This window comes from Hyperolius riggenbachi, chromosome 4 (assembly GCF_040937935.1).
Source record: "Hyperolius riggenbachi isolate aHypRig1 chromosome 4, aHypRig1.pri, whole genome shotgun sequence".
NCBI classification, from domain to species: domain Eukaryota; kingdom Metazoa; phylum Chordata; class Amphibia; order Anura; family Hyperoliidae; genus Hyperolius; species Hyperolius riggenbachi.
The window spans coordinates 339,904,710-339,920,647 of NC_090649.1; the positions used below are offsets into that span (position 1 = coordinate 339,904,710).

General features: G+C 44.6%; 1 protein-coding gene across 6 annotated transcripts in view; it reads right to left on the bottom strand.

The window, feature by feature from the left end:
- The window catches only part of SCAF8 (SR-related CTD associated factor 8), a 593,726-nt gene that overhangs the window by 278,515 nt on the left and 299,273 nt on the right, over positions 1–15,938 (bottom strand). For 3 of the 6 annotated variants that reach the window (XR_011019400.1, XR_011019399.1, XM_068231893.1), the window contains exon 20: positions 4,478–6,110. Coding sequence is in view for 4 of the 6 variants with exons in the window: in XM_068231893.1 (XP_068087994.1) it covers positions 4,492–6,110 (1,619 nt within the window). In the remaining 2 variants the exon portion in view is untranslated. Of the gene's footprint in view, positions 1–3,836; positions 6,111–15,938 lie in introns of those variants that run through there. The other 3 variants (XM_068231894.1, XM_068231892.1, XM_068231895.1) reach the window with 1 other exon arrangement.

Genomic DNA, 15,938 nt, shown 5'->3' on the forward strand with positions numbered 1-15,938 from the left:
CTGGCTATGTCTCAGGAGAGAGGATTGCACAGCTTGGTGCCACTTTTCTTTTGGCAAATATATGTGGTGCACCACAAAGTGGTATATCGCTTGCTATGGAATGAAGACAAGGGAGAGGATGATCTGGCTCTGTTGCTTCTGCTGCCCAGTCAAACAGCATTAGGCCATGGTGTTAGTGAGAAGGAGGACACGTCTGTCGCCGCTCAGAAAGGGGGCAGGTGAACAGAAGGTTTACAATGTGGAGTGTGGGACTGGAGAACATGAACACAAGGTGAGTGGAGCATGGAAGGATACGGGGGGGGGGACCATAATTTGTAGCCACGCTTTGCACACAGCTGACTCTAAATACACCTCCTGAGTTGCTGTTTTGCCAATACAAGAGTCAATTAAGATACAGCTTTGACAAACTCATTTTGCACCATATCAAATAGTTTCTTACTTGATCATAGAGCAATGGGTTTCTATTATTATTATTAAAACAAAAAACTTCCAGACACAAAATCAAAATACCTGTTTTGTCCCTAGTCAGATTTACTGCAACCTGGGTGTCAATTCATCAAGCATTACCGCATTTAATAATACTGAAAACAACTGATTTTACCAAGCTTTTGTGCGGTAAACACCTCAACAAATTTCAGAAAATGGCAATTCATCGATGTTACAGCATGCAGTAAAACACCATTCCATTACCGTAGTTCTCCTCTGTTGGAATCAGTGCGGGACTCACAGAAGCAGAGACGATTACATATGACTGACAGGAACAGAAGTCAAAAGAAACAGCCCGTTTCCTGCTATCCGATATCTGATAGAACCCGCAAGGCTTCTCAGGCGGGTCTAGCTTTATTACCCCCCAGGCAGCGAGCAGTGAGAACACGGAACAAAGCAGGTTTTCCCTGCCTCCCGTCGGCAATTAAACCTCTTAGGTTCCTGTTTGAAGATGTGGAGGAACTAGTGGGGAAATCATCTAAGCAGGGCATGAGCAGGGCTGTGGAGTCGGGTCCAAAAATCCACCGACTCAGACTCCGACTCCTCTAATTTGCATATTACAATTTTGTTGATTAAAAGTATGTAACATGAAATTCGTCTCTTAACTGCCAACGCTTAGGAATTTTACAAGACAACTGAAGTGAGAAGGATATGTAGACTACTATATTCATTCCCTTTAGACTAAAACTAGTCCTTGGTAAGAGTACTTGTAAAACGTACAAACCGGAACAAAGAACATCTATCAGGTCCTAGGCAATGTAACGGTGGGTACATGTAAGAATGATGTGCAGGTACTCTGCAGAAGAATGACAAGAGTCTTCCTCTATTACACATTCTTCAGGTACAATCTGAACCAGGTTTATGGGCGATAGACAACACCTCTGTGTTCAATGTGCACAACATTCTCAGTGGATTCCCTGAAGCTCTGTGGGGAGTGCATATGTAGAGTATAGTACTGTGTAACAAAGTAAACCTGAGACAGATGAAATTAAAGTTTTATACATACTTGGGGCTTCCTCCAGCCCCCTTCAGGCTTATCAGTCCCTCACTGTCCTCCTCCGCCACTACACCTGTGCAGCACTATTGCGCAGGTGCAGAATGTTCCTGGCTGTGGGAGCGGCACGTGGCTGGACTGCGCTGACTGGCTGAATTACCAGGACTCATAGCAGAAGATCCAAGTTGTGGAGGTGAACAGCGAGGGACTGATTAGCCTAAAGGGGGCTGGAAGAAGCCCCAGGTATGTATAAAAAAAATAAAAAAACTTTACTTTTCATCCGTCTCAGGTACCCTTTAATTTCTAGTCACTAAACCAAATTTTAACATATCAAATTATTTGATTTCATGAGCAAAGAGTGCGTACATTTGCATAAATCAGAATCAACGCAGAATTATTTCCATCTCATTGAACATCTCTATTAGTGACACGGCTACACATCAGGCTTTATTCTTACAGCATAGACGTTATTATATATATATATATATATATATATATATATATATATATATATATATATATATATATATATATGAGATTCCTGTGTACACATCTTATATACTGTACAGCCACAATCAGATGTGTATATCTGACTTTAAAAATACGTGGACTGCTTTATTAAAGCAGCACAAGTAGCTAATTTTGATTGGTTTATTTCATTTTTGTGGACTAAGCACAGCTATTACTGCATATATACATTATTTTAACCCTCCTGGCGGTTTGCAAAAAAATCGCCAGGGGGCAGCAAATCTTTTTTTTTAATTTTTTTTTTTTCATGTAGCGAGACAAAGTCTCGCTACATGATAGCCGCTGCTCAGCGGCATCCCCCCAGCCCCTCCGATCGCCGCCGGCGATCGGAGATCCGGAGATCCCGTTCAAAGAACGGGATCTCCCGGAGGGCTTCCCCGTCGCCATGGCGACGGGGCGGGATGACGTCACCGACGTCATCGTCGTCAAAGGGGATTCCGATCCACCCCATAGAGCTGCCTGGCACTGATTGGCCAGGCAGCGCACGGGGTCTGGGGGGGGGGGGGCGGCTGCGGCGCGACGGATAGCAGGGGATCGGCGGGTAGCGGCGGCGATCGGGCACTGCACGCAGCTAGCAAAGCAAAAAAAAAAATTATGCAAATCGGCCCAGCGGGGCCTGAGCGGTGCCTTCCGGCGGCTTACCCCGAGCTCAGCTCGGGCTTACCGCCAGGAAGGTTAATGACTATTATCTGAGAAATACAACATTTTATCATATTTTCTATTTTAATTACAGTTACAAATTCATTAGGAGTCGGAGTATTTTTTCCCGACTCCAGGCACCCAAAATTGCTCCGGCTCCGACTCCGACTCCACAGCCCTGGGCATGAGCACTGTCCTTTTAAGCTGTGGCAACTAAATAAAATATTAAGACAGACTAATGGAGACTAATAGACAGATTTAGAGCAAGCAGAGGCAGTATAACAAATATCTAAAGGAATGTGCATCTAAACGGATGCATATCTAAAGGGAAGTCAGGATGCCTCTTACTATTGTAATGCTGTCCCTGCATGGATAACAGCTTGTAATAGCACAGACAACTCACACTCTTCTGCTGTTACAGAAAATGGGCTTCTGTAAATTACCGAACTTCTACCACACCTGTGAAAATATTGATGAATTAGCACACAAAAGTCTAAAATACTGAATGTGGTATTTTCCTGACTTTTTTTATCGAACAACCTTTGATGAATTGACAACTTGGTAGAGATTTTACAGTAATAGTATTCTCTGAAGAAATAACCTGATGAGCACACATTATATTCCTATTAAATCAGCCACAAATACCGAAGGATTAAATAGAAGTGGCAGTCAAGTGAGATACAGTATATTTCTTGCTCATTTTTAAATCATAATGTACAGTGCACCTTTGCTAAAAAAAATCATGCACTCTTTAAAAGCCTGTTAAACAGTCAGTAAAGCTACCATCCTCTCCATCACACAGGATAAACAAGGATGTGAAGAAGTTAAATGCTAATTATTCAGAGCAGAACTTCTGTGACCCAAGGAACACTCTTAAAATGCCTCCAGACAATGAGACAAAAGGAAACTGAGCAAAGTATAACTAAGGATAAACCTTAAAGGTTATGTAGCTATCATTTTAACAAATTAACTAAGATTCCACATGAGGTTTCAAGAAGATTCAGAGGCAGCACAACTTGTATTCAAAGAATACTAATATCACAGGTTAAGAACATTTTACATTGCTATCAAGAGCAGCATCATGTTTATGCTGTATAATAAAGTGAAAATAATTCAATCATCTTCCAAATCAAATTGAGATTTTACTTCATCACAAAGAAACTTAAAAAAAAAAAAAATATCTGGAACATTGTTATCAAACAGAATTTTTATTAGGATCTAAAACAAAATGCACCTGACATTAAAACATCATCTTTCTTTTTTTTTTTTCCTCCAATGCATTGCAGTACAAGAAACAAATCACAGACACGTAGCTTGAAATTATTACAGGAACTGTGGTGCAATTTTTTTTTACAAACCTTGCATTATTCTTTTGTATCTTAGTACTGCGATCTGCCAAATACCATTTAATCCAATTAACAGGAAATACAGTTGACCACAGCTTTTATTTAGGCATTAAGAAAAAAATAAAAATAACATAAAAAATCATCTGCAGCCTAAAATGCAACCATCCCAAAATCCAACCCATCAACAGATGAAAACTGTTTTATATTCTTCCATAGGAAGTCTTTTGCAGGATATTTCAGATATTTGATGATAAAAAAAAAACATTTGGGGCAATGTTTGTGAGTTTTAAGTTAAAATAATAATAAAAAAATCGAACTATCATGATCAGATTAAGAGTGGCCTATACAAGTCAGTTTTACAGTTAAAAGGTGAACAGCAACTTTAGATTCATTTCAGATTGGCTGACAACAAGCAAACTAGCAAGGTCCAATCAGCCATTAACCTATTACTAAGAGATGATAACTATACAAAAGGTATCTTTACCTACTGAGTGATGATTATGTCCCCTCAGTTTCTGTGCTTTCAACCACTAGTTGACTCTCTACTTCAGCATTCCTTGCATCTTTCTCTTCATTTACTTTGTCTGAAGACTCTTGTTCAGAAAGTTCAGGATCATTTACATTTTTAATAGTTTGTGTTTGATTGCCAGTGTCTGGTGCATCTCCATTTACCTGTGGCATATCTTTCGCTTTCTGGTTAGTAGCACTGGACTCTGGAAAATATTCAAATATTTGTGGTTGAGGGAGTATAAAGCTGCTGGATGGCATTTCTCTGCCAAAACGATTACCATTCATTTCTCTCCTAAAACCAAAATCTCGATCATCTCTATCCCTGTGCCTTTCCCATGGACGTCGGCGATCATCAAAATCTCTGTTGGGATCTGGTTCAAATGCTCTGTTCCAGCCTGGTGCATTCCTAGGCTCATGCCTGTAGTTGCTATGGCGATGTCTTTCATCTTGAAATCCCTTTAGGCCACCAAAACCAGGGAAGGAAAGAAGCTGTCTTTCATCAAAATCTCCTCTATGTCCCCATGGTTTTTCTGGGTGAAAATGTAACGGCTCCCTTCTACCACCATCTGTAATCAGATTTCCAAAATGATCCCTTATATTAAGAGGTGGTCTTCCAAAATGTTCTCTGCCATCTACTGGAGATCTTCCAAAATTATTTCTGCCTTCTAGTATGGGTCGACCATAGTGATCTTTAGTATCCATGGGTGGTCTGCCAAGGTGACCCTCTAGCAATGGTCTACCAAAATGATCACGCTCCTCTGGTGGTGGCCTGTTAAACATTTCTCTCATCTCTAGTGGATGTCTCCCAAACCCAAACGGTGGTAATAAATCTAATGGAGTGCTGCCAAATTGTTGTCTAGGTTCTAATGGCAGCTTTTGTTCACTATCATTAGAATCAAGTGTATTTCCTAGCTTGCTTTTATAGGAATGAAGATCAGAATCTCTAACACCATCAAGAGACTGTGGTTCTACTTTCCTCTCTGTGCCATGTGAAACTTCCACTGACATAAACCCTGCATCTGATTCTATGATTTTCTCCTGACCCTCACAAGGATCTACAACAGACATGTCCTGTGGCTCATGATCATCTTCTAATTGTCTAACTTTAATATCAATTTCTTCAGTAGAATTCAAATCCTTATTTTCTTGACTAACTACAGGGGTCGAAGTTTGCGTATTAGGCTTGCCTCCAGAAGGCAGGTTAACATTTTCTACCGGAGGGAAACGATAATCTTGGTCTCGTTCTTGTTGAAGGTTACTGTGTGATTGAGAGACATTTTCTTCCTGAGCTACAGTATTATCAGAATGTACACGACTTATAATATTTGGACGAGGAAAGATATCCCCTGATGGGAAAGGAAGTGAATGTACTGTGGGATCAATAAGTGGTGGAAGCATGCTCCTTGGTGGTGGTGGAGGTGGCATTGCTGGAGTTAATAAAGCAAATCTTGCTGTTGTTGCTTGGCCCAGTAATCCAGGACGAATATCCAAGAAAGGCATGCCTGCTATTCTATTAGGCATACCAAGATGGGGAACAGGTGCTGTGATAGAAGGTGGTGGCTGCACTCTTAGGATCCCAGCACTGCTAATCTCTGTACTTTGAGAGGCTGAAATACAAAGAAAAAAAATGAATGCAACTGAAGCAGCAAATCAGAAAAAGTAACATTACTATTTCAGGAAAAAACATAAAACAGAAAATAAAGCAGCGAATATAATATTGCAGTAGCTCACAAAAGTATGTACACCTTTCACATTTTTGTAAATACCATACCTGTGATTAACCCTTTCAGGACCAAAGCCAGGCAAAAAGCTGTGGTCCTGAAGGGGGGGGGGGGGGGGGGTTAAATGGACAGTCCCCGAGGGGTTAATTAACTTTTTATGGGACAACACTGAAGATTTGACTCTGCTACAATGTTAAGTAGTCAGTGTACAGTCCTGGCCAAAAGTTTTGAGACTGTCAAAAATATTGGAAATTAGAAAAGTTGGTGCTTAAGTTTTTATAATAGCAATTTGCATATACTCCAGAATGTTATGAAGAGTGTACAGATGAATTGCATAGCCCTTCTTTGCCATGAAAATTAACTGAATCCCAAAAAACCTTTCCACTGCATTTCATTGCCGTCATTAAAGGACATGCTGAGATCATGTCCGTAATCATCTTGTTAACTCAGGTGAGAATGTTGACGAGCACAAGGCTGGATATCATAATGTCAGGCTGATTGGATTGGAATGGCAGACTTGACATGTTTAAAGGAGGGTGATGCTTGAAATAATTAATCTTCCATTGTTAACCATGGTGACCAGCAAAGAAATGCATGCAGCCATGATTGCGTTGCATAAAAATGGCTTCACAGGCAAGGATATTGTGGCTACTAAGATTGCACCTAAATCAACAATTTATAGGATCATCAAGAACTTTAAGGAAAGCGGTTCAATTCTTGTTAAGAAGGCTTCAGTGAATCCAAGAATGTCCAGCAAGCGGCAGGATCGTCTCCTAAAGAGGATTCAGCTGCGGGATCGGAGTGCAACCAGTGCAGAGGTTGCTCAGAAATGTCAGCAGGCAGGTGTGAGCGCATCTGCACGCACAGTGAGGCGAATACTTTTGGAAGATGGCCTGGTGTCAAGAAGGGCAGCAAAGAAGCCACTTCTCTCCCAAAAAACATCAAGGACAGATTGATCTTCTGCAGAAAGTTTGGTGAATGGACTGCTGAGGACTGGGGCAAAGTAATATTATCCGATTAAGCCCCTTTCCAATTGTATGGGGCATCTGGAAAAAAGGCTTGTCAGAAGAAGAAAAGGTGAGCGCTACCATCAGTCCTGTGTCATGCCAACGGTAAAGCATCCTGAGACCATTCATGTGTGGAGTTGCTTCTCATCCAAGGGAATGGGCTCACTCACAATTTTGCCAAAAAACACAGCCATAAATAAAGAATGGTACCAAAACACCCTCCAACAGCAGCTTCTTCAAACAATCCAACATCCGTTTGGTGAAGAACAATACATTTTCTAGCACAATGGAGCACCGTGTCATAAGGCAAAAGTGATAACTAAGTGGCTCGGGGACCAAAATGTTGAAATTTTGGGTCCATGTCCTGGAAACTCCCCAGATCTCAATCTCATTTATGGTCCTTCCTCAAAAGGCGGGTGGACAAACAAAAAAGCATGCAGCTAATCTTGTCAGATTTGACAAAAATGTAAACACTTGATCTGCTGCATGCTTGTTCAGGATATACGGCTAAAATTATAGGAGGCAGAGGATCATCAGTATAGCCAGGCAACTGGTATTGCTTTAAAGTAAATAAAATATGGTAGACTACATATCCCTGTAATTTCAAGTGCCCTTTAAGACTAAAGTGCTGAAAAATGGTGAGCACAATTTTGACATTCTTTACTGCGTACTCACTTTTGTTGGTAGCCGTGTAGAAATTAATGGCTGTGTGTTGTGTTATTTTGATGGGACAGCAAATTTACATTGCTGTACATGGACTACATTGTATCAAAGTGTCAGATCTTCAGTGTTGTTCCATGAAAAGACAAATTATTTACAAAAATGTGAGAGGTGAACTCACTTTTGTGGGATACAGTAAACTGCACAAAATCCCTAAGCCCTGGTTTTAAAGCGGAATATAACCCTGCATTTCAACTTTGCTCTAAAACATTATTTACAGCTTAGATAGATACATTTAACTAAACAGAATGTAACAACTGTGGAATGTGACTCACTCTCTCCGATTGTGCAGGAGCTGGAGGACAGCCAAAGACTGTGTAACATTCCTAATTCTGTTTAGTTAAATGTATCTATGTAAGCTTCGGATGTGTCTGCAGTTCTCTCCACCGAACTTTAAAGCTCTTTGTGTAACCCTTCCAATGCTGGTCTAGTAAAAAAAAAATGCTGGTTGCATATAATATGCTGTAAATAATGTTTTAGAGCAAAGTTGAAATGCAGGGTTATATTCCGCTCTAAAGTCCAACTGCAGGCACAAACTAATTTCTAATCTTTTGAGGATACACAGTGGTGTTTTTATCATTGTGTGTACGCTCCATGATTAGTATTAGACAGATATTTATAAACCACATGATCATTTTTTTTGAACAGAAGCCTCCCTTGAAAGCAAACATGCAAGCTGAAAAGGAGACAAGATCGGATACCTATCTCAGTACAGGGAAGTATCTCCGATTCCTCTAGAGCAGCACTGGGCAAACTATGGCCCACGTGCGCTGGATCTCCAGCCCGCAATTTTAGGAAAAAATGTAACAATGTCTGTCCGAAATCCTGATTTCGATTAGATTCACAATTTCCTTCATATCAAGCTTTGTTTCCCCTCTGTGTCTGCTTGTTCCCTCACTGCGCCTCTCTGTCCCCATCCCTCTTTGGGCACCCTCTGTGTCTCTCGTGTCCCCTTTGTGTCTCTCTGACTCTCTCTGTGCCCCTTCTGTGCATCTCTCTGTCCCTGCAGTGTCGGCAGTGTTGGACATACCTTCTGCACAAGTCCAATGCTGTCCGTCCTCTATCGCCGTTTGCCAGCTCTTGTGCACGGCATACTTCCTGTATGTCATGTGAAATACAGAAACCAGCAAGTATGCTGTGCACAAGAGGACGGACACGGTTCAACTTGTGCTGAAGGTATGTCCAACACTGCCGATGCTGCAGACCGCATGCGCCAGAACTTGGAAGCCACTTCTTCAAAAACTTCCTCCATGACGTCATTGCGGAAATCACCACTTTGACGATTCCAAAATCGTGATCTCAGTGAAACCGATTTCGGTCTAAATTCGATTTATCGTTCAGGTCTACTACCTGGAATCCTCCCCCCCCTGCAGAGTTGCGAGCGGCTGCGGGAGATTTGATCGCCAATTCCTGCATCGCGTCTCCATGGCAACAGGGTGTCACACGACGTGAAGTCGAGACATGACCGTGTATTACATACTGGCAGTCAGTGTATAATACGCTGGCACATCCCGTCATGTAAGGTCCAGTTGCCATGGAGATGCAAAGTGGGCATTGGCGATCAAGGTGAGTTTGAAATCCCACGCGGCCCGCTTGCAACTCTGCAGGGGCGGGCGGGGGGGGGGGGTTGGAATTTAAGGAATGTGGCCCTAGCCGCTTTAAGTTTGCCCAGCCCTGCTCTAGAGGCTTCCAACATCCTCCTCCAGACGACTGCTAGTCGCCGAGACCCCCTGGAAGTTTGCAGCCACGCTACCATACTGTATGTATACAACTGTGGCTGCAATGCACAGGATTGCCTTGTGCCCGAAACTGCGCAGGAAAATTTGGGCGCACCATGCACCGCCCTAGGCTATAATGTGAATAAAGAGCAGCGTAATTCGGCCACCAGCAACAGCAGGCAGCCGAATTATGCCCTACCACCTGAGTCCATGGCATCCTGGAGGGGGAATACTAATGAATGCCGCAGGGACTTTTGCAGGATCAGGTTGAACAGTTTTTCGGCTTCACCCTGCGGCCAAATTTCCAGGCGCCATTTTTGCATGAATGCCCTTGCGCCTGCTCAGTAGCACTACCTTTCCCACTGAGCAGCTCCATACTACTGCACAGGCATGAGGCGTCCTACATCTCTGCAGTGCAAAAACACTTTCACAGACGGGAGAGCAGCCGCGCATACTCTTCAACAAGCCCTTGTCCAAGAGGCTTGGGGGGTCCCAGTGCTGGAGATGAGGGGGACAGGGGGAAGACGTCTGATTATCCAATTTATGGCACTTTTTTGCTTCAGGTTTCCTTTATGCTAACATATTTAAACCAAAAAGACTTACGAAGAAGTGTTCAGATTTTATACAATGGTGACCCAAAGTTACATCCAACTCTGGGTCAGCAAAATTAGTACAGATTGTAGAAAAACTAAAGCTGGCCATACATGCATCGATATTCTAAGGTACATTCGATCAAACTGATTTTTTTGTATTGGTGATGCAGCGAGCCAAATCAATCGTAATTTCGATCAATTTGAGGCAAAAGACAATCAAAACTCTTATCAGACCGTAAATTTCACACAAACACGACGGGGGAACAGTGGTAGATTGATGGTCCATAGCTTTAAACTCTATCGAACAGTGCAACGCTGCAGTTTGACAGATTTACAATAGATTTCATGGTTTTACAGATTTAAATCTGTGTACAGCTAATGGGGGAATTAGCTCTATCTCTGATCAGATTCAGATCAGAGAGGGATTGATCTGTTTGTCACGTTATGTGGCAATCGAAACATGCAAGTGCCACCTTAAAGGGAACCAGAGATGAAGCACCTTTATGTATTTTACCATATATATCAGTGGGAAAATTAGATAAAATCCCCGACTGAGCATTCAGTCTGGCTTTGCTCAGGAATGTTTATAGCTGAGTCATTATAGCAGAGCCACAAGGGGGCAGGCTTGGGCTTGAAAAGACACAAGAGAAGACAAACTCAGGTATAAAGATTCCTGAGCAAAGCCAGACTGAATGCTCAGTCTGGGATTTTATCAGGGCTGATAAGAAGCAAGCTGTGCAGTGAAGAATGAAGCAGAGCAGGGTAGGTGTTTTCTGTAATGTTCCCACGGATATGTATGGTAAAATACATGAGGGTGCTTCATCTCTGGTTACAAGTATAAATTGTGGAAGTTTTTTTTTTTTTTTTTTTACATATCTGTGTGTTTCAGTATTGGAGGATGAATTGCTGAAGATTGTGGGGATTGAAGTTACAAATAATGTATAGGGAACAGAGGCCAATACAGACAAGGTCGAGTGTGTAAGGTATCAGCAGTGGACTGTCCTGAAAGAAGTGTCAAGGGGATGAAGAAACTGCCTAAAGGTGGCCACACAAACACCAATCACATTTTTACATTTCTTTTGAATTCAAGAATAATAATCTGTGTATAAGCCGAGTTTTTGAGGGAAAAAAAAAAGGGCTCCAAAGTGGGTGTCTCGGCTTATAAACGGGTCAATAGTATCTCGTGGGTGCCCCCCGCCTGTGCATCTTGCGCCACAATGTTTATTTAATAGCTCAGTGCGTCCGTGTAAGCCCCCCCATTGCCATGTGTAGTAAAGCGGGTACAATTTTTACTTGTGTTATTCCCCCACCCCCATGCGCTGCCTGATAGGAATATGTCCTGCAGCCATACCTTGCCGCAGCCATACATGTCCTCTCTGTCCCCCGTGTCCCCGTCGGGATATGCAGTGTACGGTACCCGCGTATAACTTACCGATGCACGCATTGATTCCTCTCCTGGCCAGTCGCAGGCTCCTTGTTATAACACCCTCCAGTGAAGCATATAATAAGAGGTGCCACTAGAGGGTGTCATAACAAGGAGCTTGGACTGAACAGAGAGGAATCAATGCGTGCATCGGAAAGTGAAAGGTGCACACCGCACATCCCAGCTCTGCATAGCTCGATGGGGGACAGAGAGGACTGGCTGCAGCAAGGTATGGCTGTAGGACATGCTCCTATCAGGCAGCACACGGGGAGTGGGGGATAACACAGGTAACAATCGTACCCGCTTTAGTACACATGGCAATGGCGGCGGGGCTTATGTAGGTGCACTGAGCTAGTTGGTTGAATGGACCTGAAATCTTGCACAGGACAGAAGGAGTGAAATGCACCCTGTATGAGTTCAGCCGGTCTAATTCCCTCTCATGCACCCTGTATGTACTTAGAGAGTTTAGCATGTCTTAATTCCCCCGCCATCTGTAGCTCAGCACAAGTTGTAATTCAACAGAAGCAAGTAAAGTTCCAGCACTCGCCTAAGATTACCACAGGGGGCCGGGCTGGGCTGTGCTGTATGATAAGCTGTAAGGATTTGAGTCCCTCTGAACTGCGTGCTCCGGCGGAGATAGAACAGTAAATTTGTATGTTTGGAGAGAGGAGGCAAGGCCAGCACTGCAGTTAGGATTCTTTATTGAAAAGGAAGGCACTTACAGTTATGTAGCAGCCAGATGTCCAGGCAGGTTAAGTGGGCACCAGGTCTGTGTCCCCCTGCGGACGTCCGTTTCGCGCTGACAAGCGCTTGTTCACCGCTGTGGGGAAGGTTGGGGGCGGGCTGCATCGGCGCTGGTTACATACCAGCGTCGCGGCGGCACTTCCGCCTACTTTAGCTGGCCACGCCCCCAGTTACCATGTCAACACATGACGCCCACTCGCCCTGTGTAAAGGACTGAGAGCGTCCACGTAGCTTGGCAGCAGAGGGCACGCCCACCGGCACGCCCCGCCACACAGTCCGGCGGTCAGCCCCCCTGCAAAGGGTGCACAGCACAAACTGCTGGTAATGTGCAGCGGTGTGCGTGCATACAAAAGACGCTAACTATATTAGAGGTCTAAAAATAGAAAATGCAGGGAACCCAGTGCAAGACAAGGGCGGGGGGGGGGGGGGGGGGGAAAGGGGTGGGCCGAACCAGTTGAACATTAAAATAAACACCATAAGGTGTATATGTTAAAAAGCCTACGAAGGAAGAGAGAAGAGGGAGGCAGAAAACACGCAGGACAAATGCAGCCAAAGCCCAGAGGCAGAGAAGAACGTGCAGCATGGCAAAATAAAATATACATGCGCGGCACCGTTCAATGTATAGCGCCGCACAGGTATATAAGTAGATGTAAAGTTCTAAGGGAAGGGAGAACAGAGGCCACGCCAAGAAAAGGAATTCTGCGAGTGTGCACGTTCTTCTCTGCCTCTGGGCTTTGACTGCATTTGTCTGCCTCCCTCTTCTCTCTTCCTTCGTAGGCTTTTTAACATATACACCTTACGGTGTTTATTTTAATGTTCAACTGGTTTGGCACTCTGGGTAGCGCCCACGGACACGCTCGCCCTGGTCCTTGCTGTTCGGCCCACCCCTTCCCCCCCCCCCCCCCCCTGTCTTGCACTGGGTTCCCTGCATTTTCTATTTTTAGACCTCTAATATAGTTAGCGTCTTTTGTATGCACGCACACCGCTGCACATTACCAGCAGTTTGTGCTGTGCACCCTTTGCAGGGGGGCTGACCACCGGACTGTGTGGCGGGGCGTGCCCTCTGCTGCCAAGCTACGTGGACGCTCTCAGTCCTTTACACAGGGCGAGTGGGCGTCATGTGTTGACATGGTAACTGGGGGCGTGGCCAGCTAACGTAGGCGGAAGTGCCGCCGCGACGCTGGTATGTAACCAGCGTCGATGCAGCCCGCCCCCAACCTTCCCCACAGCGGTGAACAAGCGCTTGTCAGCGCGAAACGGACGTCCGCAGGGGGACACAGACCTGGCGCCCACTTAACCTGCCTGGACATCTGGCTGCTACATAACTGTAAGTGCCTTCCTTTTCAATAAAGAATCCTAACTGCAGTGCTGGCCTTGCCTCCTCTCTCCAAACATACAAGTTGTAATTCAGCTGCCTTTCTCAGCAAATTTAATGGGTAAACACAGGATGTTAACCCTAAGTCTGCTTTTATGAAAGCACAAAGTAGGCACACTGCAAATTTATTGCAGGATTTGTATCAGATATTACAAATAAATGTTTTTTTCTTTAAAGGTTATTATGCTGTTGCTTATATTTTAGAGTAGAGGGGAAGTTCTGTGTTCAGGTCCGCTTAATGCACTTTCCACCCTCGGCTTATACTCGATTCAATCATTTTTCGCAGTTTTTTGGTAAAAGATGGTGGATCGGCTTATTCTCAAGTATATACAGTACTTGTTCTACTTACATAACAGATGTATTGTATATAGTAAATAAAGAGAATTCAGGTCTTGGTATTTGCCATTCTGATTCCCTCTGACTGAAGCCAATCTTTATGTAATTTCCTACCTTACTTTTTATTTCTACTAGAATCTGCACCGTCATAGCTAGCTTGCTTTGTAAACACATGACAGCACAGGCATAGATCACACTTCAGCAGCACTGAACTGCCCTCAGCCAATCAGTGAGGAGCAGGAATGTGGGAGGGGAGATGACAAGCTTCCTTCTCATCTGCAATGTACCAAAAATAGAGCCAGTCTGACTGAGATAAATTTACTACAGCAGAAACATTTCTGATTAGATAGGAGTGATGCAATGCAGGGTATGGTTCCAGGCTGTTTAATAAACACAGAACAGTGGGTAAGTGGAATTTGTGGCTGACAATCCCTCTTAACCAAATCTGACCAATATACTACACGTGCATTCAATTTCCCCCCAATTACGACTACCCTACACCATTCAATAATTTTTAAACAAATGTATCAGAAAAATCCACCATTCCCGATCGACATATTGAAAGAAATGGGAAATCCGATCAGATTTCTCGCTCACATAAAAAAAAAAGCTTTCAAATTTTGGGGGACAACAGACTAACTACATTACAGTGAATGTTTACCACTTAAAAAATAAAAAAAAGTCAGATACTCACCTAAGGAGAGGGAAGGCTCGGTCCTAATGAGCCTTCCCTCTCCTCTCCCGGTGCCCGGTCCTGTGCAGGATCCCCCGTAGCAGTATTCGACCAGTTCGGTCAAATACTGCCACTTTTGCAGGCGAAGGCAGCTTTCGGCAGCCTTCGGGAGAACTCGGGCTCCCGAAGATGGGCCGCTCCGCACTACGCATGCGCGAGCGCCCTCTATGAGGCACTCGCGCGTGCGTAGTATGGAGCGCCCCGTCTTCGGAAGCCCGAGTGCTCCTGAAGACCTCAGAAGTCCCTGCGGCGGCGAACGCGAACCGGGGAGCCAGCGCAGCACCGAGGGCACCGGGAGAGGAGAGGGAAGGCTCATTAGGACCGAGCCTTCCCTCTCCTTAGGTGAGTATCTGACTTTTTTATTTTTTAAGCGGTACCCATTGGCTTTAAGTCCTGGCAGCACCAGCCCTACCCAACCAATCTCCTCATTACCCTCAGCACTTTGGAAAAGATGCATCTGTGCTGCATAACCCACCAGCACAAGGTACATTTGGTGTGACAGGTGGTGAAAGAGAGGGAGTTACTGCCTGGGCTTCCCTATCTACTGGCACAGTCATCTACAGCCTTCCCTCCTCCTCACAGCTCCTTCACACTTCTCTTCTTCCAACACTCCCTTCACCCCTCCTGCCCACTCTCCCTTCACCCTTCCTTTCTTCCCTCCTCCCCACACCCACTTTTCTCCTCTCCAGTCACTTCACCCATCCCTCCTCCCCACACTCACTTTACCCTTCCTCCTCCCCTCACTCACTTCACCCTTCCTCCTTCCCACACCCACTTCACCCTTCTCTCCTCCCCACACCCACTTCACTCCTCGCCACACTCACTTCACTCCTCGCCACACTCACTTCACTCCTCGCCACACTCACTTCACTCCTCGCCACACTCACTTCACTCCTCGCCACACTCACTTCACTCCTCGCCACACTCACTTCACTCCTCGCCACACTCACTTCACTCCTCGCCACACTCACTTCACTCCCCGCCACACCCACTTCACTCCCCGCCACACCCACTTCACCCTTCCCTCCTCCCCACACCCACTTTACTCTTTGCCACACTCATTTC